This window comes from Hyaena hyaena, unplaced genomic scaffold (genome assembly GCF_003009895.1).
Source record: "Hyaena hyaena isolate Hyena2069 unplaced genomic scaffold, ASM300989v1 scaffold_31, whole genome shotgun sequence".
Classification (NCBI taxonomy): domain Eukaryota; kingdom Metazoa; phylum Chordata; class Mammalia; order Carnivora; family Hyaenidae; genus Hyaena; species Hyaena hyaena.
The window spans coordinates 2,953,650-2,981,494 of record NW_024080664.1 but is presented as its reverse complement, the minus strand read 5'-3'; the positions used below and the strand labels follow the sequence as shown (position 1 = coordinate 2,981,494).

The window sequence follows — 27,845 nt, the reverse complement described above, 5'->3', positions numbered from 1 at the left end:
GAGAGATGCAGGCTTCTGCCATGAAGCAGGTAGCTTCCGGGAAAGGCTACTGCAGCGATGGAGGAAACATCCAGAAAGGTAAGGGGCCAGCCAGTTGGCTTTATTGTGGGTGGAGAGGGGTACGTAATGTAATTGGGCTAGGTAGTTCTCCACGGTTGCTATTTTTTAAGCCTGCCTTCTAGTAAGGTGGTGAGAGTCCGCGTGTTTGTAATTTGGCAGACTCAGGTGATTCCTGGGGAGTGTGGGCCGCCGACGCGGGAGCGCTCCGGTGAATGGAGGGGTCAGGGAAGACCAGGTGGACAGGCAGAGGGGTGTCTGTGCACGCGGGCCTTCGGGAACTGCTGGCAGGCACAGCGGCCTTCTGGGTGCCGAGTGGACGTGAGCGGAAGGTGGGCGGCTCGGCCTCCGCCGCCCAGATTGTGGATGTTTTGTCTTCACACAGACCTGAAACTTCCTTCTCCGTCATAATGGTACCTGAGAAAACAGGAAAAAAACGAGCATAAAAAGCAAGATGATTAAGCTTTATGTACCTGTGAACATTTGTGGCTTTAACAGACACACACACACAGAATTCAAATAAAACATGGAAGAATACCTTTATAACCATGTGGTAGAGAAAGCCAGAGAGACAAAACCCAGAAGTCACAGAAGACTGATGCATTCAACTAATGTTAAAAACCATGGTGTGATAAGATTTTATAGACAATGAAAAGATAAGCAGTAAACTTGGAAAAAGTCACTCCTATTATAAATATGAAAAACAAAGAATTAGTACCCAGAATACATAGCAAAGTCCTAAACACATCCCTCAGAAAAACTTAGGAATGTGAAAGTGAGGCCAGCCCCCTGTCCTTCGCTCCAGCCCCATGTTCATAATAGTTTATTAGACACTCACATCTGGGTGTCTTACCCCTAACCTTAAACTCTGCTTGCCTGGAACTGAACTCCTCCTTATCCCCCACCCCCCACTTTTGCTCTGCTCTTCATAAAGTGCCGGTCTCTTCAGCCCCGCGTTCCCCCACGCAACTGCAGCACCCCACTGTCAACTTTAACGTTATCTCAGAATGGTGCTCAGGCAGGTGGTACCCAGCTGGTAGTCATGAAATCAGCTTAGCTGATTGTGATGGGCTTTTTTGAAATATATTAAATAGACCAGAAACTACCAAAATGTATCAGACATAGGGTACTGTTTTGTACGATTTTTATTTCACTAATGCACATAGGTGTGTGTGTATGTGTGTCTGTGTGTGTACTGGGTCTTCCTAGAAACCGTGGTTCCGATTATGTTCTTAGTCAACACATTTTTTTTAATTAAAAAAATTTTTTAATGTTTATTTTTGAAAGAGACAGACAGATGCAAGTAGGGGAGGGTCAGAGAGAGAGGGAGACACAGAGTCCGAAATAGGCTCCAGGTGCTGAGCTGTCAGCACAGAGCCCAGTGTGGAGCTTGAACTCGGGAACAGTGAGATCATCACCTGAGCCAGGGTCAGACGCTTAACTGGCCGAGCCCCCCAGGCATCCCCGTCAACAAAATTTTAAAAGCCATTATCTCTGCCTTGTCGACCATTCCTAGTGGATGAGCCGATCGTGGCAGCTGGGGCACTTTCGCTTCCACCTCTGCTCGGTCTCTGTGCCTCCATCCCCCCTTCAAGCTTCTGTCCTTAACGCTGCCAGGGGTGTCCACCGACTTCCATTCATGAGCCCACCCTTTTTTTTTTTTAATTTTTAATGTTTTTTATTTGTGAGAGAGAGAGAGAGACAGCATGAGCAGGGGAGGGTCAGAGAGAGAGAGGGAGATACAGAATCTGAAACAGGCTCCAGGCTCTGAGCTGTCAGCACAGAGCCCGACGTGGGGCTCGAATGCACGAACTGTGAGATCGTGACCTGAGCCGAAGTCGGCGTTTAACTGACTTCGGAGTTGTCTGCTGCCTTAGCGCGAGAGCCGGACTCCGGAGCACCTTGAGAAAGGCCTCTTTGTGCTCATAGCTCCTGTCATTTCCACGGAGCTGTTTGACTCCCACAGAGTGGCTTACGGTTTCCCGAAAATGCCGTGTCTTTCACGTAGCTAACTTTGTACCGTGCAGTTTGATTTGCCTAAAAACTGTCCGTTTTGTTTCACAACACTTTTTAATGTAAAGTTTTCTCTGAAGTTTGTGTCTCCTTTCTTCTCGGCCATTTGCTTGCTCATTAACACAACTCTGTCAGCACCCTGCAGCTGGGTCACACTCACATGTATGGTTCTTATCTGTGTCCCTTCTGGAAGCCGGATGTGTCTGGGTGCAGTGCCTGTGTCTTCTTTCCTTGTCTCTACAATGCCTGAGGTGTCCTTAGGCACCCAGAGATTACAGAGTGGCTGCCCTATAAATAGTAAACCCCTTGCCATTGAACGAGTTCAAGAAGCATCTTGGCTGTTCCCTCAGGCAGCTGGGGCTGGTGTAACAGAATACAGTGGACTGGGCGGCTTAAACAACACACATTTTTTCACAGTTGTGGAGGGTAGAAGTCAGAATCAGGGTGCCGTCATGGTCAGGTTCCCAGAAGGGCTCTCTTCCTGGCTTGTAGATGGCTGCCTTCTCGCCGTGTTCTCACATGGTGGAGAGAAAGAGCAAGCTCTCTGGCACGTATCCCGTCCTGGGGGCCCCATCCTCATGACCTTCTGTAGCCCCACTTAACTCCCAAAGGCCCATCTCCAGTTATCGTCACCCTGGGAGTCAAGGCTCAACATTAAAATTTTGAGGGGGACAAAATTGAGTCCACAGCAGAACCGCAAGGGGTATTTGTCATGGGCGTTGTAAAAAGAAGCCCTCTGTTGGGAAGAGCTTTGATTAGATCATGTCTGAGGGTGACGTCTAGTGTTTTGAACTTGTAATGTTACTGCTGTCAACATTTTCTTCTTTTTTTAATCAGATGAACCTTCTAATCCTAAGAAAGCGCATGTGTTGTTATCTTCCAATGTTTGTAATGAACCCAAATTGGCTTTTCTTGAGGACGACTCGCATTCCTTGGCAGCAGAACAAAGAGCTGATGGCCCAGAAGTGAGCCGGCCTGACATGGCGGGTTTCCTGGAGCCCTCTTGTGCTGGGAGCCTGGACGCCAGCGGAGAGAGCGCTCACTCCCAGTCTACTGAGTTCCAGGAGAGTGCGGACTCTGCTTTCTTGAGTGAAACCTACTCCATACGTTATTCCGAGTCAGAACAGAAGAATGAAAGTCTCACTCACTTACCTTCAGAATTGGATTCTGAAACACAGAGCACAGCAGGGGTGTGTTTTGACATTTTGGACCATCACAGTATGAAGGTTATCAGCTTGGAGAGAGCCTACGAGATCTCGGATGACGATTGTAAAGAAACTGCTGGAGACGCGCGGAAGCGTGAGCTGGATGAGGACTCCCAGCAGGAGTACCACAGCGCCGAGGAGCAGGAAGGCGCAGGCGCCCGCGTGTCTTCTGACCACACGAAACTGTTACACATACCTGATCTGGAAGTGGTTGGGTCGAGGAATTCAGCTCATGAGGTTACGTGTGCTCGCCCTCTAGACGGAAATCACGTTACAGTGGCAAGTGATTCTAGCATCTTTTTAGATTCAGTTGATGTTTATGGACAAGAAGATGCACCTCATGGCTCCAGGTTTCAGAGTTCCGTTGTGGTAAGAGAGTATCATGAACCAGAGCCGGAAAGGTGTAAGGAACAAGAGACTAGTTTGATGTACCACACGGTATTTGATGACCTTGTACTAGGGAGCAGTCCCCTTGAAAACCAGGCATCTCGATCTCAGAGCAGTTTCTTGAACCCTCAGAAAGCACTAAAAACCAAAATGTATACCAGCAAGGTGAAATGTCAGATAACTGAAAGTAAAGATTTTTGTGAGGATGAAGTCGTTGAGAGCAGCAAGTTGCACCACCTTAGAAATCCTAGCACGTTGCGACAAGACAGAGCTTTACAGGTGTTCCTCCAGCCCTGTGAAGATTGTCAGCCTCCCTGGGCCTCTGTTTTTGATGATTCGGTCATTTCCTCCTGTGGATATTCCCATTGCACAAGCCGACAAAATGCCCCCAGCTTAGCCTCAGATTTTGCTGTCACTGTCCCGAAGACTGCAGTCCGAGCCCCTGAGGCGGTAGCAGACTCCCCCCTCAGAGCGGTCCGGGGCAGCACCACAAGTAAGCCATGTTTTCAAAGCATAGAAGGAACACGCCCCGAGTTGAGGATGTGTGCGGCAGGCGGTGCAGTCACCGTTAATCAGACCGTGGACGTTTGCACTGACTTTAGGGCTTGTTTCACAACCAGCAGGGCAACAAGTGCGGGACCGTCTGTAGTATCCACGTCAAGCAATACAGACATAACCATGACGAACAGAAGGTGGCCTGGGGACTGGCAGAGTGCAAGACAAAGAAGTGTAGCTTGTAATACAGATGGGCCACACGGCCAAGGTCATGAAGACACACCAGCGGCGATGAGCAGAGGGCTGCTGGGAAGATCTCTCTCAGTTGACAGATCAAAACCTGATGGAGATTTCCTAAGTAAGGTAAAGCCAGTGTGACTAATAATAAGATTTTATTTGACCTTCTAGAAAGGCAGCATACGTTATAACTCAGCACATTATCACGGGGGTTCCTGAGGCGTTTGTGAGAAAATGCTGGCTGGGAGGAGACGGAGAACAGAGTGCCCCCGAACTCTGGCCTTCCTGAGAGGCAGCTGCTGCCAGAGTCCGTTAGAAGTGGGGCTTTGCGTTTGACCAATTTGGAACTCCAGATACAGCATTTGTTTGTATTTATTTCTAATTTAACGTTAAACCATGTTTTCCAGGATTCCCTGGAATTAAGAAAAACATCTGCTATCACAGACTTAAAGAAACATCCTGAAAGGTAAGTCAGATGTATAAGCTTAACGGATGTACATGGGGAAAAGAAGCAAAATGATAATTTGCTTTTTTGTAAGGTGTTTAACCACGTAGAAAAATAGCTATAAGGGACCTTAAGGGGCCATCTGCTTTGGCTATTTGCTGTCAAATAAACATTAGGGTAACATATATAGTGTTAAAGCTTTTCACTTACTAATTCAGTCTCAGTAATTCCCTCAGAAACTCATAGCATCTTATTATCTCTGTTGATTCAACTCAAATCTATACAAATTTAATTACTCCATTTTCTTTCATTTTCTACCCCTATAGACCCATAGCACCTATGGAAAACTTTACACATTTGAAGAAGTAAATAGCTACTCTCACTGGAGTTTTTTAGTCTTGATTTTAATTCATTGTGTAGTTTACTCTGCATCCATGGAGAACTGGGATGGGGATTTGGAGAGGAAAGGGAAGGACTCTGAGAAGCCAAGTTCGTTGTCATGCATGAGGTCATTTACTTTTTCCTTTATTCGCTCTTCATTCTAATGAGTTTAATCTGGTGTCCAATCCTCTGAAATTCAGTGGAAGAGCTTGTTTCCCACGCGGGGCTACTGACAACAGCACGAAGTGGCAAGTAGCCGCAAGGGAGGAACTATTAACATTCAGAGAACACTAGTGATTTGGGGCTTTTTGATCTATTTACAGTAAAATATCTGCTTATAGTAACAACCCTTAATTAAGAAACATGTAAATTATGTTTATTTTCTGTTAAAGAGATAACAAATTTAAATTCTTTTTAATGTTTTATTTCTGACAGAGAGAGAGAGAGAAACAGTGTGGGCAGGGGAGGGTCAGAGAGAGAGGGAGACACAGAATCTGAACCAGCCTCCAGGCTCTGAGCTGGCTGTCCGCACAGTGCTCGACGTGGGGCTCGAACCCACGAACCATGATATCATGACCTGAGCCGAAGTCGGATGCTTAACCGATGGAGCCACCCAGGCACCCCAAAGAGATAACACATTTAAGAAGCATTTCCATCCAGAATGCTTACAACTTTAAAAAATGTTGGCCAAAGCTTGGTTTAGGTTGAAAATCTATTGATTCTGGGTGAATGAAGTTGATATTTTACTTTGGAATCCTTCTTTTTGGTAAAAGAGACTATACATTGGAGAATTTCTTACTTCCCTGACTTTTAGAACTTTACATGTCATCCTTGTTTTCAGAAGATGTAATGTGCTCCTACAGCCTTTCCATCTTTAGTAGAAATTGATTTAAGCTTGATGGGAAAATATAAGAAATTTTAAAATCTGTTTGAAAGGCGTGTCATTAACCAGAGAAAAATATTTGGAATCTTACCGAATCCAGTCTTTTCTTTTCAAGGGAATGTCCACTTTATAAAGAGTCGAGGAGGAGTCTGCCCTCCAGGTGCTGTGAGGAGGTCATGCAGAGGGCAGTGAGGGCAGAGCTGCACCTTCTAAACGTTCACTACCAGATGTGCCAGCGCCATTGCGGGGATATTTACAAGCTTGTAACAGACAACAGGGAAGGAGTAAACAGGTGATTGTTCCTTTTAAATCTGTGTCTTGGAAGTTTACGACAAGCTTTAAATTTATACCAGAAAACATCTTTAGTTTTTATTTTCCAAAGGCAAAATGAGGGGTAGATTGTAACTAATTTTGTTAGCTGGCCTGGGGGTAGAGGGCTTCCAAAAGTAACACGTTTCAATTTCATGGAGAGGCAGCAGTGTATGTCAGGATGAGGAGTCCAGTCAAAAGATAGCGTTGGTGGTTTTTTTTTTTTTTTAAATAAAGTCCCAAGTATGGCTGAAGTCAGTTGCAGAGTTTGGCACGACATTCTGCCGCAGTCTCTCTAGCTTACACATGGCGGGTTTTGGTGCTGCCCCTAGAAAACCTCTTCTTTGGCTCACTTGCTTTTACTAAACATTTAAAGGAAAAATCTGTAAAGATCTGTGTGTAATGTAACATAATCATATTCAGTGGGTGACCTGTACCTAAGTAGTTTTGTAAATGTAACTTCCAAACAGGAACTTACGGAGAAATTCTACTCAGAAGGAGCTGGGGTCAGCGCTGCTGTCTGTGCTGGGAGACCTGAAGGTGCGGTACGACAGCCTGAAGAACAGAATAGTCCAGGGCCAGCCGCTGGAGGAGCTGCTCCCGCTGTCCGTGGAGTCAAAATTATTATCGACCTTTTCTACCCTGGCCTCCATGGTAGGCTTGTTGTTTTAGAATGATGATTTTACCTCATTTACACAAAATACATTCTAAACTAAAAGATTTTTCTTCCCTTTCCTCTCTTTCCAGCTAATGAAAGAGGAACCACACGTGTAAGTTACTGGTTCATCCAATGTAGAATTGTTAGATCTTAAAAACTGTTTAATTCAGTTAGCTTTAAGTTTTCTTTTGGTCCTTTTTTCAGAACGTTGACAAATTTCTTAATGAAATGTTTATCTGTTTAGCTTCTCAGGAGCAGATTCTGAACTAGATAATCAAAATACATGTGATGTTGACGTCTCTTCAAGCCTGAAAAAGACACTCTCTCAAGTGAGATTTTTAAAAAGTAGTTGATTGCTGTAAATCTTTAATTTTATGGCTCAGGCAGAGTAAACCATGGTTTTCGTATGCTCTCACATCTTTCTTTTCACTCAGCTCCCTTTGTGTACGACCATTGGAGGGACACAGTGTAACTGATTAGAAGGAATTTCATGTCCTGATCAGACAGATGCCAATAGTGTACATTTAGTGGGGTGACCATGTAACGTTGCGTCAAACCAGGAGACCTCTGAGGGTGACAGGTAGTGGTGTTACTAATCCCCCATGACAGGAGGTGTAACCCGAGCCGTACCAGGCCGTGTGACCACTGTCCCCCTGGTCCAGTGCGGTTAAAACTAATTGTTGCCTGTGTCTCTGAAGGTAAAGTAATGTCTCATTCACTTTAGAGAGGGCAGAGGTTTAATTCCTTCTTTAGTGAAATGATAAAAAATAGTTTTTCAATGCCTTTCATAGGTTTTCTTGATCTCTTTTGTTCCCCTAAGGAATTGTCTGTCAGATGGCAGTCTGTGGGAGCACTCTGCAAGTTGGGGACTGACGCAGAGGCATCGGGTGTGGTCCATTGTCAAGTGAGGCAAGGGGGCAGAAAAGCCACTTTAGTTCTCTGATTTTGGTCTTACCCCTGACGTGTTATTATTTGGGTAGTCTTACATAAAAGGGTGCATTTCAAGGCTGAAAGTTAAGTACTTATTATTGAGTTATATACTTTCTATTTACACGTGTTTAAATTACTTCAGCAAATTATGTGTTCCATTGTTCCACTTGTTTAAACAAAATCTCAGTTATCCACAAATGAACTTAACAGCTCTAAAACCAGGTTTTTACATCCTCACATTTCTTTTTTTTTAATGTTTATTTATTTTTGAGAGACAGAGCGTGAGTGGGGGAGGGGCAGAGAGGTAGACACAGAATCTGAAGCGGGCTCCAGGCTCCAAGCTGTTAGCATAGAGCCCGATGCGGGCCTCAAACTCACGAACTGTGAGCTCATGACCTGAGCCACCCAGGCGCCCCAAAACATTTTTTAATCCTCTTTTTTAAATGTTTTATTTATTTTTGAGAGCAAGAGAGACAGAGCACAGACAGGGGAGGGGCAGAGAGAGAGAGGGAAACACAGAATCTGAAGCAGGCTCCAGGCTCTGAGGTGTCAGCACAGAGCCCGATAATGGGGCTCGAACTCATTGACCATGAGATCATGTCCTGAGCCGAAGTTGGATGTTTAACCGACTGAGCTACCCAGGCGCCCCAACATCCTCACAGTTCTTACATAGATTGTTAAACATGTTCATTTAATTATATATATGGTTCTGGAGGAACATCTTATATATATATAACAGGGATATAACCTGCTTATTTGGGGAAAACAATAAGATGTCTTTAAAAATACAAGATGCAGATACAGCAGTTTTTATAATCTTAGTTTGGGCTTTCAGACAATACCTATTAAAGTTAGGATGAAATTAAATTAACAGGTTCTGTGTGCAAACCAGTATAATGTAAGATAGTGTTTCTAAGTTTCAGCTACTCATGTACTATCTTCACAGTTTTTTGTAGCTGTGTGTTACCTATGATGTTGTTTGCTTTGTGTTTTTTTAAATGATTCTTTTAAAATTATGTGTAAAGAGTAGCTGTTATAGATGGGAAAGAAATACTACTTTTTATAAATAAAAGGCATATATAAGCACACATTAAATCTATTACTGTTAATTGTTAACGTGAAAAATACTCACATGTACACTTCTGAAAAGCCTCTCAAGTACTTCTCGTGTGTGTGCACGCCACACTTTGCTAAATATCGATAGTGTCGGTCGCCATACACAGGCTGACTTCAAACCTTATTCTTGTTAAGTGTGACCAACGTAGAGCAACAGGTCGCTCATGTCCAGTTGCTCAGCAGAGAAAATGATTGAGCACTTGCCGCCCTCACTGTTGCGCAGGCCAGCGAGTGCCCATGGGGATGCCTGCTGCCCCACAGCATCCATAGCTGTTGGTCCTTATTTATTGTTTTATTATTCTCCTCAGATGTCCTTACTGTCGGACAGTAGTCATCCTAAACAGGCTACGTTACCCAAGGAAGATGGCTTAAAAAATGGTGACCTAGACTTAGACTTTAGTCAACTGAAACTTGATGAAAAAGGTCAGTGTAAAGATGTAGTCCTGCGTCATTGCCGGAAAACTAAATCAAGTTTAAAACGTTCCTAGTGACCGTGATTACATCAGAGTAACTACTTGTAATTTATTGAACGTCATCAGTCTGATTATGAATGTGAAGTACGTTCTTGTTCCATCTACTTACCATCTGTAAGTTTACTTGATAGATTATTTGATATTGATAATGCCAAATAAGCATCCAGACTCTTCTGCTTCGTGTTTTCCAATCTGAAGGTTCTTTCTTCTGTCCAGTTTGCTTCTATATAAGATGTACTTTGGTTTTAGTTTTGCCCTCTGTGAAAAAAGATTATAATCATTCCAAAAAGGTCATTAATTCAGTTTTTATGAAATAGAGCTGCGGTATTGTTTAATCCCTTTTTTTAAATGTTTACTGTTATTCTGTGTATAAAAATTTAAAAATCAGAAAAGTAATGCTTTCAATAAACTAAGGAATCATTGTTAATTAAAGGAAAAGTGGCTCCTCTCCCCTGCTCAAGCATTCTCTCTTTCTGTCTCTAAAATTAAAAAAAAAAAAAAAAAAATCTAGAAAGGGCACCTGGGTGGCTCAGTCAGTGAGTGTCTGACTCTTGACTTTGGTTTAGGTCCTAATACAAAGGTCATGAGATCAAGCCCCACATGGGGCTCCATGCTGAGCGTGGAGCCTGGTTAAGATTCTCTTTCTCCCTCTCTCCCCTGCTCGTGCTCACTTGCTTTCTTTAAAATAAAAAAATAGGGGCGTCTGGGTGGCGCAGTCGGTTAAGCGTCTGACTTCGGCTCAGGTCATGATCTCAAGGCTCGTGGGTTCAAGCCCCTCATTGGGCTCTGTGCTGACAGCTCAGAGCCTGGAGCCTCCTTCAGATTCTGTATCTCCCTCTCTATCTGACCCTCCCCTGCTCATGCTGTCTCTCTCTCTCTCTCTCTCACTTTCTCTCTCTCAGAAATAAATAAAATATTTAAAAATAAAAAAGTAATAAGTACTGGGAAGCAGGTCACTCAGAATAGTACTTTTTATTCAGGGGCTACTGAAAACCCCTTCTCAAAGAGTCTTATGCTTGGTTTATATTTTGCTGACATTTTTACATAAAACTAATAATTGCCGTCATGCTATTTCATTCTGAGAAGCCTGTTAGATAATTTCTCAGAGAGTTTAACATCAGAGACAATTCATAGCTACTTCTGTTCAATTTCTCAGGCTGCAGAAATGACCGAGAAGTAAGTGAAGACTGGTTTGATGCTAAAGAAAACCTGACCGGAGCTGACTTGTCAGGAACACAGGAAAATCAGCTGGAGAAGGACAGAGGGGATCCCAAGTTTACACAAGGTTGGTTGCGAACGGTTTACTGAGAAATCCTGAATTACTGTAGCTCGTTCTGTAACCATCTCTTGTGCTGTTCTGGGTACTAAACTTTTAATATTATTGCACCTTTGGATAGTCTTAGTTGCTTATAACAGTTGTAATTTCCTCTAGTGTCTGTCATCATTGCCGTTCTATCATTTCTAAATATACGATACTTTTATTTTTTTCCTATATGTATTCCTGGATTTTTTTCTTCTATTTGACATAATGGCAGTGGTTTTCAGGGGGTGTGTTTTTTTGCTTGTGTAAATCATGCTTACTAATATTTTTAAATAAAATATAAGAAAGTTTAAATTACCAATTTTGCATTAACCACTCTCAATATACTTTACCACTCATTTATGCATTTCTTTATGCATATACATGATACACATCTGCAGCTTAAAATGACATTATTTCATCTACTTTTATGGTAACTAATTTTTTTTCCTTTCCCTGCATTAATTTTGTCTACATCACTTGGCACCCACTGTGTACGTAGCTTACTTGGTCTGTGGACTGCCCTCCCACATCATATAGCAGCTCAGTGAGGTCGGATTTTTCTGTATTTTTCACTACCCATACCCAGTGCCATGTGCAGTGTTCTGCCCGTGGGGTGTTTGGTGGTCATATATGTACTGAACTAGTGAAAGAGGAGGGGATGAGTCAAATGTATGTCTCCTGATAATTTGCTCACTGTAGCTCTTTGCTCCCTCCTCACCCCAATGTAAAACTGTACAGGTAATTAGTTTCACTGTTTTGTCTACAACAAACAGTACGTTATGAACCAAGAGATTGAAAGAGGTTAAGTTAATGAAGAAGGCTGAGTTATCGTTGCCTAGAGATGAAGGACTCTGCCTGAATCCCACCCAGCAGCACCACTTAACCAGAGTCGTGACCTAAATGCCTAAGACCTTGGCACCCTCCTCTGCAGAAAGGAGATGGTAGCAGTTGCTGGGTCACGGGGCGCTCGTGAGCATTATGTGAGATGACACGTGTGAAGTGCTGGGCATGTTAGAGAAGGAGAAATAGGAAATTAAGCGTATAGCTCTCCCATTGTTATACAAACATGGAAACAAGTAAAGCTACTCTAAGAATTCATTCAACAACTATTTGTTGTGGACCACTGATGTGCCAGCGATAGGTTGAAAGAATCTCAATTCAGTAAATCCTTTTTGATTTCAGACCAAGTTCTTTTCAAAATAGAGATCGTGAAAATACATTCTAAGAGTTTTGAATTATCTGAAACAAAAAATGTATCTATAATCCTAATATTTGTGGTTTCCAACAAGTGCTACGTAAATCAGGTACCCCCCTTTTATCATATGCCGTTACCATTGCCACCTGCTGATATTTTTCTGATTTAAAGGGTTTGTTGGTGGGATATTTCCCCAGCAAAGGAATATACGTGATACATGTACAGTATCACCCTGGGGCCTTCAGGGTCCTGTGTTCGTCCAACATCTTCGATAGCGCTTCTCTGAACCAATGACAGTGAAAGACACCTTTCTTGATTATGATGTAATTGATTATCTGATTAGAGGTTATTGACCTGTTTTTGAGCTACGAGACTTAAAATCAACCAATCCAGTCTCTTTATTTTGAAGATGACATGAGGAAGACCCCAAAATCTTACAACTGTACTCTAGGCTCTTGGTCTTCAGTCTAGGGCTGATACTTGGTAATAACGTCATAGTAAGCTTTGTAATAACAATCATATAAAAGGTTTCAGGGTTCTTTTCAAGTATCAAAACAGTAATGGCCATCTTCTGTTCTATATTGTTTCTCTTCAAGCAGAAACGAAAAATACCGAAACTTTACGGAAAGATAAAGGTTATTTGATTCATGTTGGTGGTCTCTGCCCTTCAGTGTCTGAGGTATGCCGGGACTGATTTTTTTGAGTTTCATTTTTAAAATCTATGAATTGTTCATATTTTGGGTTTTTTTTTTCCTACCTTTCACAAACTATTATTTTTCTTTCAGGCTGATTTAAGGTCTTATTTCCAGAAATACCAAGTTTCTGAAATTTCAGTCTATGATTCTACTAATTATAGGTATGTTTCCCACATTCAGTAAGTGTGCATCTGCTGGTGTCTGCTGTGTGCCAGGAGGCCTGTAGTGGACGCCAGCCACAGCGGTGGTAAAGTCAAGGGGGCCATTGCCACAGAGGTTTCCCGGCCTGGTAGAGGGAGACATATCGACAGATAGCTACAGTCACTAATTGGTGATGGTCTTTTTTTTTTAATGTTTATTTTTGAGTGAGGTTGGGGCACGGACAGAGGATCTGAAACAGGATCCATGCTGACAGCAGAGAGCCTACTGTAGAGCTCGAACACACGAACCAAACCATGAGCTCATGACCTGAGCCCAAGTCAGATCCTTAACTGACTGAGCCACCCAGTTGCCCCAGTTGGTGCTGTTCTTTTTGTTTTGTTTTGTTTTAAGTTTATTTATTTACTTGGTCGGGCAGGAAAGGGACAGAGAGAGTGGGAGAGAGAGAATCCCAAGCAGGCTCCACACTGTCAGCATGGGGCGTAATGTGGGGCTCAAACTCATGAACTGTGAGATCATATAACCTGAGCTGAAATCAGTTGGTGCTCTTCCCAATCCAGTCTTTCATTATACTTTTTGATTTGCCGTTAATGGCTTATTGATTTTTGTACACTTAATCTTGTTTCATACCATTTCATACGGGCGGTAGAATGCAGGAGTTTAGCTAGATGGCTTACGGCTTGGGCTTCATTCGCAGGTGCATCAGTAGCTTACTGGATATATTTGGACAAGTTACGTAACTTTTCTGTACCTCAGGCTCTTCATCTGTAAAGTGACCGTAATAATAGTACCGTCAAAGCTGTGAAACCAGCATTAAATAAGTAAAGCGATATCCTAGCATCTAAAAAAAATTGCTCAGAAAATTGTACTTTTAGTCTTTTTAATTTTAATTACCTTTTAGTTGTTGCTTTTATATTTTTTACATCATCTGCATATAATCATTCCAGTACGTATCGTGCCACCTTCTGTTTTGTGATCGCTATAGGAACATTCGAAAGTATCAAATAATAATGGTGACAGCTTCGTGGAAATGGCCTTAACTGTATTATCAGTAATGATAATAGCTGTTTATCAGATCTAAAAGTCTTTACCAGTTAAGAAAAAATCTTGTATGTAGTTGGGGTTGAAATTTATTAAAAATAGTTGAATTTTGTCTTAAATGGAGTCACTTAAGATTATGTGCTTTTTTAATTTGACCTATTGATATGTTGTTAATACATTTCACTATGTTAAATTAGTTTTGTAATCGTGGAAGTATTACTTGATGTGAAATATTCTTTTAGTACTTGTTGCATCCTTTTAAAAAAAAAACTTTGGTTTTTTTTTTTTTTATTACTTGAAGTATTATACATTTTGTGTGGAAATTTAGAAAAAAAACTTAAAAAGAAAAATACAAGAGGCGATAAAATATATCCACAGTCCTGTCCCTTGAAAACAACTCCTTCTCAGATTTGAGGTGTATCCTTCCATTGACACGTCTGGAGCTGGTGCTTGCAGAAGGATGACTCATTCTCAGTTAGACAGTTAAAATTCTGGCTCCATTTTCTGACTTCTTTTTTGGTCCTCATATTTTTCCCCTAGCAAGGTCCTGAGGACATTCTCTTACGTATTCTGCCAAATGTTTTTAAAATTTGCCTTTCACAGGTAAGCCTTTTATCCACTTTGTGGTTATGTTTGTGTGCAGAGAATAATTGTAATGTCTTTAGAATGGACAACCAGCTGTCCTGAAACTACTGTTCTGTGTTAGTCTGTCAGATGGCAACTTTGCAAGTGTTTCACAGGAAATTTTAATGTAAAATTAATAGAGAATTCATAAGAAATGCTGTCTTTTATTTCCCATCTTTAATTTGTTTTTTTTTTAGTTACTCTAAATAAATGTTCTTCCTAATCCCAAGGTAAGTATAGTAAGTTTTCTAATTTTAAGAGCAACTCTCTTGTAAAAGATAGTATTTATCCAGTAGATCAAAGTGAGGGTTGGGGCAATTTAAAGTCATTAACAGCCTTTTGATTTTCTGCTTTTATGTTAGGTATGCATCCCTTGCTTTTAAAAAAAACATTGATGCAAAGATGGCTGTGAAAGAAATGAATGGGAAAGAAATAAATGGAAAGTCAGTAAAGGTGCGGCTTGTGAAAACTCCTGGAGAATATACCTCATCACTTTACCACAAAAATGGAATGGAGAGGGGCACCAGCAAAGAAAGTAGCTCAGCCTCCTTGATTTCGAGATTGCCCAGAACTAGGCCAAGGCAGCTGGGGTCCGAGCCAGACCGTGAGGTGAGTTTTCTTGATGGATCCCTTACGTGGTCTTTGTATATGCTCTCCTGCAATGAGGAGCTTGCAGAACAGGTAACTCTAGAAGCAGGGATCTTGACGTGGGAATGAGAATGTTAAGCTGAGCCTTGGGCCCACCCTAATCTGTTGATTGTACGAGTCCAGTTGCTCTTGGCGGGGGAGGGGAATGTAGGTCTCTGCGGACCTGGCTAGAGACTCTTAAACACCGTGCATTAGGCCCTTCACCAGTGCTTTCCAGTCTCTCTTGTCTCTTGATTCTTGGGCAGTATTGCTGTGCAAGTACTTAGTTACACCCTCATCCTTTCTACACAGTTAATCTTAATCTTAGCTCAAAATTGTTAAAACCACCAAATAAAGTTATCATGTTATATATGCCCCCGATGTGCCTCATCACATGAACAGTGATGACATCACCTCAGGCACTCTCATCTCTCCACTGCTCAGCAAAGTGGCTGGCGTTCCAGAACATCGCTCCAGGACATTGTCTTCTGCTCTAGTTCCTTTTCTTATGATCTTACCTTTTCCAGAGTGTCATATAAATGATACCCTGTAACCTTATTTGTCTGAGGTGCTTTGAGATGGACCCATATTGTGTGTATAGCGTTTCACTGCTGTTTGTGTTTTGACCATTTTAATTTGATTTTTTACTTTTTTAGGTTTTCTTTTAAATTCCATCTAGTTAATATGCAGTATAATATTAGTTTCAGGTATGCAGTATAGTGCAGTATGGTGAGTCAACACTTCTTATATCAACCGGTGCTCATCATGGCGAATGCACTCCTTAATCCCCATCACCTCTTTCACCCATCCCCCACCCACTTCTGGTGACCACCACTTTGTTCTCTGTAGTTAAGAGTCTGTTTCTTGGTTTGCCTCTCTCCCTTTATTTTCCCCTTTGCCCATTTGGGTTTTTTTTTCTTTAGTTCCATTTAGGAGTGAAATCATATGGCATATGTCTTTGTCTTATTTCGCCTGATGTAATCCTCTCTAGCTCCATCTGTGTCATTGCAAATGTCAAGCTTCCATTCTTTTTTCTGGCTGTGTAATATTCCATTATGTATGTGTGTACATCTTTTTCCATTCATCAGTTCCCAGAAATGAATAATCCAGTTAAAAAATGAGCAGAAGACATGAATAGACATTTTTTCAAAAAACACAGATGGCCAACAGACACATGAAAACATGTTCAACATCACTTATCGGGGAAATACAAATCAAAACCATGATGAGATATCACCTCACACCTGTCAGAGTGGCTAAAGTAACAACATAAGAAACAGGTGATGGTGAGGTTATGGAGAAAGGAGACCCTCATGCACTGTTGGTGGGAATGCAGACTGGTGCAGCGGCCATGGAGAAGAGTGTGGAGGTTCCTCACAAAGTTAAAAGTAGGACTACCTTATGATGCAGCAATCGCACTACTGGGTGTTTACCCAAAGAATACAAAAATAAAAGGGATACATGCATCCTGATTTTTATAGCAACATTATCTACAATAACCAGATTATGGCAACAGCCCAGGTGTCCATCAGTTGATAAATGATTGCTTATTTTGTTGGGTTTTGAGTTTTTTATGTTCTGAATACAAATCTTTTATAAAATAGATACATAATATGGGAATACTTTTTCTAGCCTGTACTTAGGCTTTTCTTTCTTGTAATACTGTCTTTCTCAAAGAAGTTTTTAATTTTGATGACATACGGTTTATTAACTTTCTTTCTTTCTTAACTTGTGCTTTTAGTGTCGTATCTAAGAAATCTTTACAAAACCCATGGTCACAAAGATTTTTAATTCTGTATTTTTTTAATGTCTTATCTAAATTTTAGTTAACATGCAATGCAGTATTATTTTCAGGAGTAGAATTCAATGACTCATCACTTAAGTACAACACCCAGTGCCCTCCGTAATACCCATCCCCCACCCACCTCCCTCCATCAGCCCTCAGTTCTCTTATTGTTAAAATGAGTCTCTGGTGGTTTGTTTTCTTCACTCCTCCTTTTTCCCCCTTCCCATATGTTTGTCTGTTTTGTTTCTTAAATTCCACATATGAAGGAAATTGGTATTTGTCTATTTCTGGTTGACTTACTTCACTTACCATAGTACATTCTAACTCTATCCATGTCATTGCAGATGGCACGATTTCATTCTTTTTGATGGCTCAGTAACATTCCATTGTATATGTATCACATTGTATGTGTACCACATCTTCTTTACCATTTTTCAGTTGATGGGCATTTGGCTCTCTCCATAGTTTGGCTGTTGTTGATAATGCTGCTATAAACCTCAGGGTCCAGGTGCCCCTTTGATTCTGTATTTTTCTATTCTTTGGGTAAATATCTACTCATACAATTGCTCAATTGTAAGGTAGTTCTATTTTTGGTTTTTTGAGGAACCTCCACACTATTTATCAGAGCGGCTGCACCAGTTTGCCTTCCCACCAGCAGTGCATGAGGGTTCCCCTGTCTCCACATCGTCACCAATACTTGTTTCCTGTGTTGTTACTTGTAGCCACTCTGGTGTGAGGTGGTCTCTTATGGTTTTGATTTGTATTCCCTGATGATGAATGATGTTGAACATCTTTTCATGTGTCTATTAGCCATCTGTATGTCTTCTTTGGAAAAGTGTCTATTCATGTCTTCTGCCTGTTTCTTAGTGGGTTATTTGGTTTTTGGGTGTTAGGTTTGATAGGTTTTTTATAGATTTTGGGTACTAACCCTTTATCAGATATGTCATTTGCAGATATTTTCCCTCATTCCATAGGTTGTCTTTTAGTTTTGTTGATCATTTCCTTCCCTGTGAAGAAGCTTTTTATCTCAGTGAAGTCCCAGTAGTTCATTTTTGCTTTTCCCTTGCCTCCAGTGTTGTGTCTAGTATGAAGTTGCTGTGGCTGAGGTCATAGAGGTTGCTGCCTGTGTTCTCCTCTAAGCTTTTGATGGCTTTCTGCCTCACATTTAGATCTTCGATCCGTTTTGGATTCATTTTTGTATGTGATATAAGACAATGCTCCAGTTTCATTCTTCCATGTTACTGTCCAGTTTTCCCAGCACCGTTTGTTGAAGAGACCATCGTTTTTTCACTGGATATTCTTTCCTGCTTTGTTGAAGATTAGTTGACCATACAGTTGGTGGGTCCATTTCTGGGTTTTATATCTGTGTTATTGATTTATGTGTCTGTTTTTGTACCAGTACCATATTGTCCCCATGGCTACAGCTTTGTAAGATAGCTTGAAGTCCAGAATTGTGATGCTCCAGTCTTGTCTTTCAGAATTGCTTCAGCTATTCAGGGTCTTCTGTGGTTCCATACAAATTTTAGGATGGATTGTTCTACCTCAGAGGAAAAGGCTGGTGGTATTTTGATAGGGATTGCATTAAATATGTAGATTGCTTTGGGTAGCGTAGACATTTTTAATAATGTTTGTTCTTGTTCTTCCAAGCCATGAACATAGAATACTTTTTTATTTTTTGTGTCCTTTTCAGTTTCTTTGATAAGTGTTCTATAATTTCCGGACTACAGATCTTTTACCTCTTTCATTACGTTTATTCCTAAGTATCTTACTGGTTGTGGTTCAGTTGTAAATGGGATTGATTCCTTGATTTCTTTTTCTTCTGCTTTGTTATTGGTGTGTGGAAATGCAACAGAATTTTCTGCATGTTGATTTTATATCCTGTTACTTTGCTGAATTCATGTATAAGTTCTAGCAATTCTTTAGTAGAGTCTTTCGGATTTTCTGTGTAGCGTATCATGTTCTCTGCAAATAGTGAAAGTTTGACTTCTTCCTTGCTGATTTGGATGCCTTTTATTTCTTTTTGTCTGACTGCTGAGGCTAAAACTTCAGTACTATGTTACATAGTGATGGTCAGAGTGGACATCCTTGTCTTGTTCCTGAGCTTAGGGGAAAGGCTCTCAGTGTTTCCCCGTTGAGGATGATATTAGCTGTTGGTCTTTCATATATGGCCTTTATGATGTTGATGTATGTTCCTCCTATCCCTACTTTGTTGAGGGGTTTTATCAAGAACAGATGCTGTATTTTTTTCAAATGCTTTTTCTGCATTTATTGAAAAGATCATATGATTCTTTTTCTTTCTTTTACTGATGTGGTGTATGGCAATTGATTTGCAAATATTGAACCAACCCTGCAGCCCAGGAATAAATCCCACTTGATCATGGTGAATAGTTCTTTTAATGTACTGATGCATTCAGTTCACTAGTGTTTGAGAATTTTTGCATCCGTGTTCATCTGGGATATTGGCCTGTAGTTCACCTTTTTAGTGTGTTTAGTGGTGTCTCTGCCTGGTTTTGGAATCAAGGTAATGCTGGCATCATAGAATGAGTTTGGAAGTTTTCCTTCCATTTCTATTTTTTGGGACAGTTTGAGAAGAATAGGAATTACTCTCCTGGGAAGCCATGTGGTGTGGCCCAGGACTTTTGTTTGTTGGGAGACTTTTGATTACTGATTCAATTAATTGCTGGTTGTGGATCTGTTCAAGTTTTCTGTTTCTTCCTGTTTCAGTTTTGGTAGTTTGTGAGTTTCTAGGATTTGTCCATTTCTTCCAGATTGTGCAGTTTGTTAACACATAATTTTTATAGTGTTTTCTTATAACTGTATTTCTGTGGTGTTGGTTGTGATCTCTCCTCTTTCATTCATTATTTTATCAATTTGGTCCTTTCTCTTTTCTTTTTGATAAGTCTGGATCGGGATTTATCAATTTTATTAATTCTTTCAAAGAACCAGCTCTTAGTTTTGTTGGTCTGTCCTACTGGGTCTTTTTGTTTCTATACTGTTTATTTCTGCTCTAATCTTTATTATTTCCCTTCTGCTGGTTTTAGGGTTTATTTGCTGTTCCTTTCCTAGCTCCTTTAGGTGTAAGGTTAGGTTGTGTATTTGAGACTTTTCTTGCTTCTTGAGATCAGCCTGAGCTGCAGTTCCCACTTAGGACGCCTCTGCTGCATCCCAGAGGTTTTGGGTTGTCGTGTTTTCATTTTCATTTGCTTCCAAGTGCTTTTTATTTCTGTAATTTCCTAGCTAGCCCATTCATTCTTTAGTAGGATGTTCTTTAACCTGTATGTATTTGAGGCCTTTCCAAATTTTTTCTTGTGATTGACTTCAAGTTTAATTGCATGTGGTCTGAAAATATGCATGGTATGATCTCCGTCTTTTTATAGTTGCTTAGTTAGGGCTGGTTTGTGCTCCAGTATGTGATCTATTCTGAAGAATGTTCAATGTGCACTCGAAAATAATGTATATTCTGCTGTTTACAATGAAATGCTCTGAATATATCTGTTAAGCCCATGCAGTCCAGTGTGTCATTCAAAGGCACTGTTTCCTTGTTGATTTTCTGCTTAATCTGTCCATTGCTGTAAGTAGGGTGTTAAAGTCCCCTACTATTCTTGCATTGTTATCAATGAGTTTCTTTATGTTTGTTATTCATTGGTTTATATATTTGGGAGCATCCACGTTGAGGGAATAAATATTTATAATTGTTAGATCTTCTAGTTTGTCTGATAAAAGTATGGCTACTCCAGCTTTCTTTTGACATCCATTAGCATGATAGGTGGTTCTTCATTCCCTCACTTTTAATCTGCAGGTGTCTTTAGGTCTAAAATGAGGCTTTGGTGGCAACATATAGATTGGTCTTGGGTTTTTTTAGCCATTTTGACACCCTGTGTCTTTTGATTGGAGCATTTAGTCCATTTACACTCAAAGTGATTCTTGAAAGATAGAAATTAAGTGCCATTGTGTTAACCTATAGAGTTGGTGTTTCTGGTGATGTTCTTTGGTCCTTTCTAGCCTTTGTTGCTTTTGGTCTTTTTTTCTCCACTCAGGGAGTCCCCCTTAAAATTTCTTGCAGGGCTGGTTTAGTGGTCACAGACTCCTTTAGTTCTTGTTTGTCTCAGGAACTCTATTCTAAATGACAGGCTTGCTGGTTAAAGAATTCTTGGCTGCATATTTTTCCCGTTCAGCTCATTGAATACATTCTGCCACTCCCTTCTGGCCTGCCAAGTGTCTGTGGACAGATCTGCTGTGAATCTGATCTGCCTTTCCCTGTAGGTTAAGGCTTTTTTCCCCATAGGTTAAGGCTTTTTTCCCCTTGCTGTTTTCAGGATTCTTTCCTTGTCTGAGTATTTTGTGAATTTGACTATGATATGCCTTTGGCGATTGTCAACTTTTGTTGAATTCAGTGGGAGTTCTCTGTGCTTCTTAGATTTAGATGTATGTCCTTCCTCAGAGTAGGGAAGTTTTCAGCTATACTTTGTTTGAATAAACCTTCTGCCCCTTTTTCTTTCTCTTCATTTTTTGGGACTCCTATGATACAAATGTTATTCCATTTTAATAAAGTCACTAGTTCCCTAAATATACCTTCGTTATCTGTTAGCTCTCTCCCTCTTCAGCTTCATCATTTTCCATAATTTCATTTCCTGTATCATTTATTTGCTCCTCAGCTTCATCCATGCTTTTTTAATGCCCCCATTTGGGTTTGCATCTCATGGCATTTTTAATTTTGATCTGACTAGATTTTGGGTTTTTTTTTTTAATCTTTGCAGGAAGGGATTCTTTGGTGTCTTCCATGCTTTATTTAAAGCCTAGCTAGTATCGTTATAACTGTTGTTTTAAATTCTAGTTCAGACATCATACTTATATCTGTATTAATTAAATCCCTGGCCATGAGATCTACTTCCTGTTCTTTCTTTTGGGGTGAATTCCTTCATCGCATCATTCTGTCCAGAAAAGAAGAAGAACAAAGGAAAAAACAAAGCTAGATCCTGGGTGTGTTTTGGTCAGCTTGTTAAAAGAATTTAGATCCAAAAATTAAATAAATGAAATCAAAATAAAGAAATCAAAAACATATCTAAAAATATGTACATAAATCTTAATAAAAAATTAAAAAGGAATTTTTTAAATGATTAAAAAAAATAAAAGTAAACAAGAAGTCAGGTCCTGTTTCCCTCAGGGCTGAAACTTCGCAGCATTGCAGTCACTAGACTTGGTGCAGGAGAGGGGTTTATGCTGGTCTGGGGGAGGGGCTGCTGTGCCCATCTCAGGCTGACTTGTTTCAGTGGAGATGCATCAGCAGGGTGCAGGCAGACAGGTGTAAGTGGCCCTGTCTTCCACTGTCTTGCCCCCTGAAGGCTTTCAGGGCTGATGGGTGTGGTGAATATGGCCACGCCCTGCTCTCTAGCCCCAGGATGAAAGATTGCATCCCCGCTCTTCCCGGAACCCTCACGGAAGGGTAATCACCCACCCTTCTTGCGTCCCCCAGTTTCCGTCAGAACCCTGCATTCACCCTGCCTGTGTCTGAGCTTTTTTATCTCAGGTGTGCAACTGTGTTTCAAAACTCCACATCTTAGGGACCCCTGCAGCTCAGATCAGCACTGTTCCTCTGGGAGAGGGTCTCCCCGCACTTTTGCCATTTGCCACCCCTCCTCCCCCCCCCCACCCCGACCTGCCTTGCAAGAAAAGTGGTGGCGCAACCCCCAGTGGTTTGGAGTTCATGGCAAAACAGAGCAGACAGCCTGCACCCTGCTCGCTGCCCTCAGCCGGAGTCCCGCCCCTGTGCCTGGAACAGTGCAGCACGCTGTCACCACCTGTTCTTGCGACCCCCGCCATAGCGGATGCTGAAAATCCAGATTTTGCCATCTGCGGCTTATACGACTTTGCAGTATCCTCTGTAAGCAGCCTCCCTCCCCACGGCCGGACCCACGGTTATATCTCCCCCAAGTCAACTGTCCACACCTGCTACCTTCCAGAAGGTGGTAGACTCTTCCTACTTGTAGACTCACAGGTTTTGTTTGCTCAGACCGCCACTTGAGTTCTAGGGTGGACGGAGTGAGTTGATAACTAGCTAGCTGTGTCCGAGGGATGAGACAAGCTTAGAGTGCTCCTACTCTGCCGTCTCAACCCCTCCCTCTGAGTTCATTCTTATTTAGTATGTGAGATATTCTCACCTTTCTTTTCTCAGATTCTCAAGATCCATTCGTTACATTCATTTGTGCAGAAGATACTCACCGTCCACGGCGAGAGGCAGACCCTAGCTCTGCTGCCTACTCGCTGTGTGACTGGGCACATGCCCTGACCTCTGTCCGAGCTTCCTTATCGTGAAATGGGAATGATAGTTCTACTTCGCAGATGTTGTGGGGTTTAAATGAGGTTAGCACAGAAAAATTCTTGGAACTGTGCCTGGCACAGAGAATGTACTCAGTTAGTGTAACTGCTACTGTTGTTGTTTACCAGTAATTTGGCTGTTTCTTAGAAATCTCCTCTTTTCTGTGGTTGAACTGTCAATTGTGTCCCAAACTTTTATCTATTCATGTTACTACACATCCGTTGTATACGTAAGTATTCTAGGCACTGGGAAGGCAGCAGTGAACAACACAGACCAAAAAATATGTGTTCTTATACAGCCTAAAGCTAGTGAAGTAGATACGATATTAAGCAATTAAGTAAAATAGGTAGTATTCTGGCATAAATATGATATTTTATGTATCTTGCCCTGTCTTTTTATCTAGACTTTAAAGTCTCAGCCCTCCCTTTTTATGGGATATACAGTGACGTCATACAGTTTATAGCCTACTTGCCTGGTTAATAGTAAATAATCATTTTAATTTTGTCTGTTTGATTGGACTGTACAATTCATAAGTGGAAGGGGTTCAATTTTATATCACTAGTTTTCCCTCCATAGTATGTGGCCCACTTCTGGGCATAGAGTGTATTGACTACATATTTAGTAAGTAAAATATAGAGTATTGATAATTACTCTGTAAACCAGCCTTTCTTTGTCAGGTTGGGTAAGAGAATTAAGCCTCCATGCCCTAAGCCTAAGATATCCACTGTATGTGGTGAATTAACCTTTCTCCTGTGCACTGAAAATGGAACTAGTTATGTCCTATCTTTGGGAAGATTGAGAAAATAGTATCTGTGTTCTGTGGTTCAGATGAAGCACCCCAGTTGAGAAAGGCTGATTTAGACATAGCTTCAAATGTTTTGTCACTGCTGTTAGAGAACAGGTGTGGCATTTTTTTTTTAACTAACATGACTCTGAACAGGGCTCAAGTAAGTCTGCTTGATATAAATAATACCACATCAAAGTAAATTTCTTAGGAATTGGGACTTTACCATTTATAATTTTAAATTCTATTTTAATTAAATACGTTGGAGTGTCTATATAATTAATGGTTACTGCTTTTAAGAAAACTTTAAAATGCTTATTTAGGGTGTCAAGAAGAATTGTAAACAGATCGAATCTACTAAATTATTACCTGATACGCCTATTCAGTTCATACCTCCAAATACATTGAATCTGCGTAGCTTTACCAAAATCATGAAGAGACTGGCTGAACTACATCCAGAAGTTAGCAGGTAATGACTTCAATGGTGTTTTCAGTGGGGTCATATTTTTATGGACAAATACGGTTCAGTGCAATGGCTTATCCATATTTAGAATGTGTTACTTTGGAAAGGATATGTGCTTATGTGTGTTTTCCTTTTGCGTAGAGACCATATTATAGATGCTCTTCAGGAAGTAAGAGTAAATCATAAAGGTTTTCTGAATGGCTTATCTATTAATACTATTGTGGAAATGACTTCATGTGTTTTGAAAAACCCTGATTCCAGTCAGGAATAAAAGAAGCAACAAGAGGTAAATTAAGCATATCTTTTATATTTAAATATTACTTGAAGATCGTAAGCTATTGGGGTGCTGGGGTGGCTCAGTCGGTTGAGCATCTGACTCTTGATTTTGGCTCAGGACATGATCTCAGAGTCACGGGTTCGAGCCCCATGTTGAGAGTCATGGGATCGAGCCCCATGTCGGGGCGTGGAGCCTGCTTAGGATTCTCCCTCTCTCTCTCTGTCTCTCTCTTCCTCTCCCTCTGCCCCTCTCCCCCACTCGTGCTCATTCATTCTCTAAGATTAAAACACATTGTTTTAAACTGTTGATTTTTTCAAATAGAAATAGTATTAAATTTAAAAATATTATAAAATTAAAAACCAAGATATCAGTGCAAACCCAGTTACCCAGATCCTGCCTCACACAACGTTTATTATCTCATAGTTTGCAGGTCAGGGTTCAGAGTGGCTTAGGCAGCCCAGGCAACACCTTGCTGTGGCATCACAGGAGTCCCTAGGCTGAAGCCAGCGGGATGCTTGACAGACGCCGGAGGCCCTGCTGCTAGGACGGCTCATCCCTGGGACTGTGGGCCTCATGGGCCTCCCCACACGGGGCTCTCCCTGGGGCTGCTGGACTGGCTTCCCCAGAGAGAGGAGCAAGGTGGAAACTGCGGTGTCTGTAACCTGTCACACACCATGCTTTCTGTCACGTTCTTTTAGACATGAGTCACTGAGTGCGATCCACACTCCAGAAGAGGGGAATTAAGTTCCCCTCTTGCAGAAAAGTATATCAGAGAATTTGTGTATGTATTTTTTAATTACATGCATAAACATAGGATCCTTTGTTAGCTGGAATGGGGATTTGTTTTCAGTTATAGCCATCTAGGTGATTAAAGCCAACTTTTATAGACAACAGCTAGAAGAGCTGAATAAATTTGAAGAACATCTGTTTAAACAAGGCCCTGGGCAGCTCTCGAGGTAATGGGCCAGGGTGCACGGTGAGGCTCAGGGAAACATGCCCAGAGTCAGGACCACTGTTTCCCTGGTAATATTTGCAGAGGGGTAGCTAGTTTAAAGGACCCTCTGATGGCCTTGAAGCCAGGGAGATGGGGCGTTGGTGAACTCTCAGCAGTGGGTTGGAACCTCAACAGGTTAAGTAACTATGAACCAGAAAGAGAGAGTTCCTCAGAGACTGGAACTCAGCTTCAGAAGTTATTCCCTAAGTTGGAGTGATCTGGTGTTATTTCTGACATGCACCTAGAGGAAGTGAAGACAAGAATTCTCTGGAATAAAGCAGCATCATTTTAGGCTTTAAATTATTTCTGCCAACAATTTTGCACATACCAGTTACTTTGTAAATAAGAGTGCACAGTCCAAAATAACTAATAAATGAAGTGAGACCACATGAATGAAAATCAGCATAAACACTAGATAATCATCCACAGGGACTCCAAATATTTAAGTTATCAGACATTTAAAAAATATTTGCTTATAGGGGCGCCTGAGTGGCTCAGTTGGTTAAGCATCCCAGTCTTGATTTCAGCTCAGGTTATGATCTTGCGATTTGTGAGATTGAACCCCAATTGCGTTCCCACTCTTGACAGTGCAGAGCCTGCTTGGGATTCTCTCCCCCCCCATCCCCCCTCTCAAAATAAAGAAACTTTTAAAAAGGGAAGAGAAAATAGAACAGACATAATTTTTGTTTAAAAAAAAAAAAAGATGGCCGAAAAGTTTTAAATGATGAAAAACATCAAGCCACAAATTCAGTAAAACCCTTTCAAATCCCAAGCAGGAAAAATAAAAAGACTTCAGTAAATCAGAGAAAAACTACGTAATAAAACAAAGCTAAAAAGACAATGTATAAAATATCTAGAGGAAAAAGAATTTAGCTCAAGAGTACAACAATTAGATTGACGTCTGATTCTTAACAGAAGCTATCAGATAATTCCGCAAACCTTGGGTTCTTTATTCCCAAAAAGAGCCTTCAGAAATAAGTGTTAAATAAATATACTTTTACTCAATTAAAAACTAAGATAATTTGTTTCTTAGAAGAAAACTCATTACAATAAAGAAAATGCTAAAGAGTGTTCTCTGGGAAGGAGGAAAATGATTTTAGATGAAAGGCCAGAGATGCAGGAGAAATGAAGAGCGAAATGTGGTAGATATCAATTAGTACTGTGTAAAACAAGAATAAGGGTATTTTTATGGCGTCCAGTATAAACCTAGGACAGTAGTATATAAGCTAAAAGAGGATTAGTACCGTTAACTATTCTAAACCCCTTGTAGGTTAGGAAGAGGGTAAAATGTACTTTGTTGGGGGTCCCCAGTACTCGCCCACCGAGGCTCAGTGATTTGCTTCGAGAATTCACATGACTCCATATATAGTTGTACTCATGGCTGTGATTTGACAAAATTACACAAAGCCAAGTCCACAAAGGGGAAAAACCATGAAGGTGATGTCCAGAAGGGACCAGACAAAAGCTTCCAAGAGTCCTTTCCCAGCGGGGCCCCGCAAGCATGCTTGTTTCCTCCAGTAATGAGTTCTGACTCACCTATGAAATGTTGTCTACCAGGAAACCTCATGAGAGAATCAGTGCCCGGTATTTTTACTGGTGACCAGTCACATAGGATCCTCTGCCTCGCACATACCAAAGTTCCAGACTCTCAGAACATAAGCACATTGTTTTTACAGTTCCGGTACAGTGAGCCACTGTTCCCACTTCTGGCACCACTAGCCAGGGGCCACCCCTGCGAGCACATCTTCCAAAGGACAGCGGTCCCCGTCCTGGTGCGTTAAGTCCCCTCTTACACACGTACCAGTTATACCAGACTTTGATAAATAGCGGACACATGTTGTAATCCGTGGTGTCATTACTAAAAGAACAATTTTTAGAAGCATACACAGAAAGAAATTGGCGTCTTACCTTACACCGTGTACAAAAACTAATGCAAAGTGGATCAAAGGCCTAAGCATATGAGCTGAAACTATAAAACTCTTGGAAGAAAAG

At 41.1% G+C, this 27,845-nt stretch overlaps 1 protein-coding gene and 1 long non-coding RNA gene across 4 annotated transcripts in view; one reads left to right on the top strand and one right to left on the bottom strand.

Annotated features, from left to right (window-relative positions):
* Positions 1-5: 5 nt before the first annotated feature.
* The window catches only part of RBM44 (RNA binding motif protein 44), a 32,210-nt gene continuing 4,370 nt past the window's right edge, over positions 6-27,845 (top strand). The window contains exons 1-14 of one of the 2 annotated variants that reach the window (XM_039228486.1): positions 6-78; positions 2,908-4,520; positions 4,802-4,860; positions 6,219-6,395; positions 6,883-7,066; positions 7,160-7,182; positions 7,315-7,399; positions 9,425-9,539; positions 10,746-10,874; positions 12,687-12,766; positions 12,873-12,943; positions 14,969-15,215; positions 24,443-24,588; positions 24,724-24,868. In XM_039228486.1, coding sequence (XP_039084417.1) covers positions 6-78; positions 2,908-4,520; positions 4,802-4,860; positions 6,219-6,395; positions 6,883-7,066; positions 7,160-7,182; positions 7,315-7,399; positions 9,425-9,539; positions 10,746-10,874; positions 12,687-12,766; positions 12,873-12,943; positions 14,969-15,215; positions 24,443-24,588; positions 24,724-24,853 — 3,132 coding nt within the window. In that variant the 3' untranslated portion in view covers positions 24,854-24,868. Of the gene's footprint in view, positions 79-2,907; positions 4,521-4,801; positions 4,861-6,203; positions 6,396-6,882; positions 7,067-7,159; positions 7,183-7,314; positions 7,400-9,424; positions 9,540-10,745; positions 10,875-12,686; positions 12,767-12,872; positions 12,944-14,968; positions 15,216-24,442; positions 24,589-24,723; positions 24,869-27,845 lie in introns of both variants that reach the window. The other variant, XM_039228485.1, reaches the window with a different exon arrangement.
* LOC120229475 lies at positions 75-27,466 on the bottom strand. Of its 2 annotated transcripts, none has more exons than XR_005527745.1 (3): positions 27,390-27,466; positions 9,699-9,847; positions 75-474 (listed from the first exon to the last, which is right to left on the bottom strand). It is a non-coding gene; the product is annotated as an uncharacterized LOC120229475 (long non-coding RNA). The 2 variants fall into 2 exon arrangements; XR_005527746.1 differs by lacking the exon at positions 75-474 and adding an exon at positions 6,309-6,363.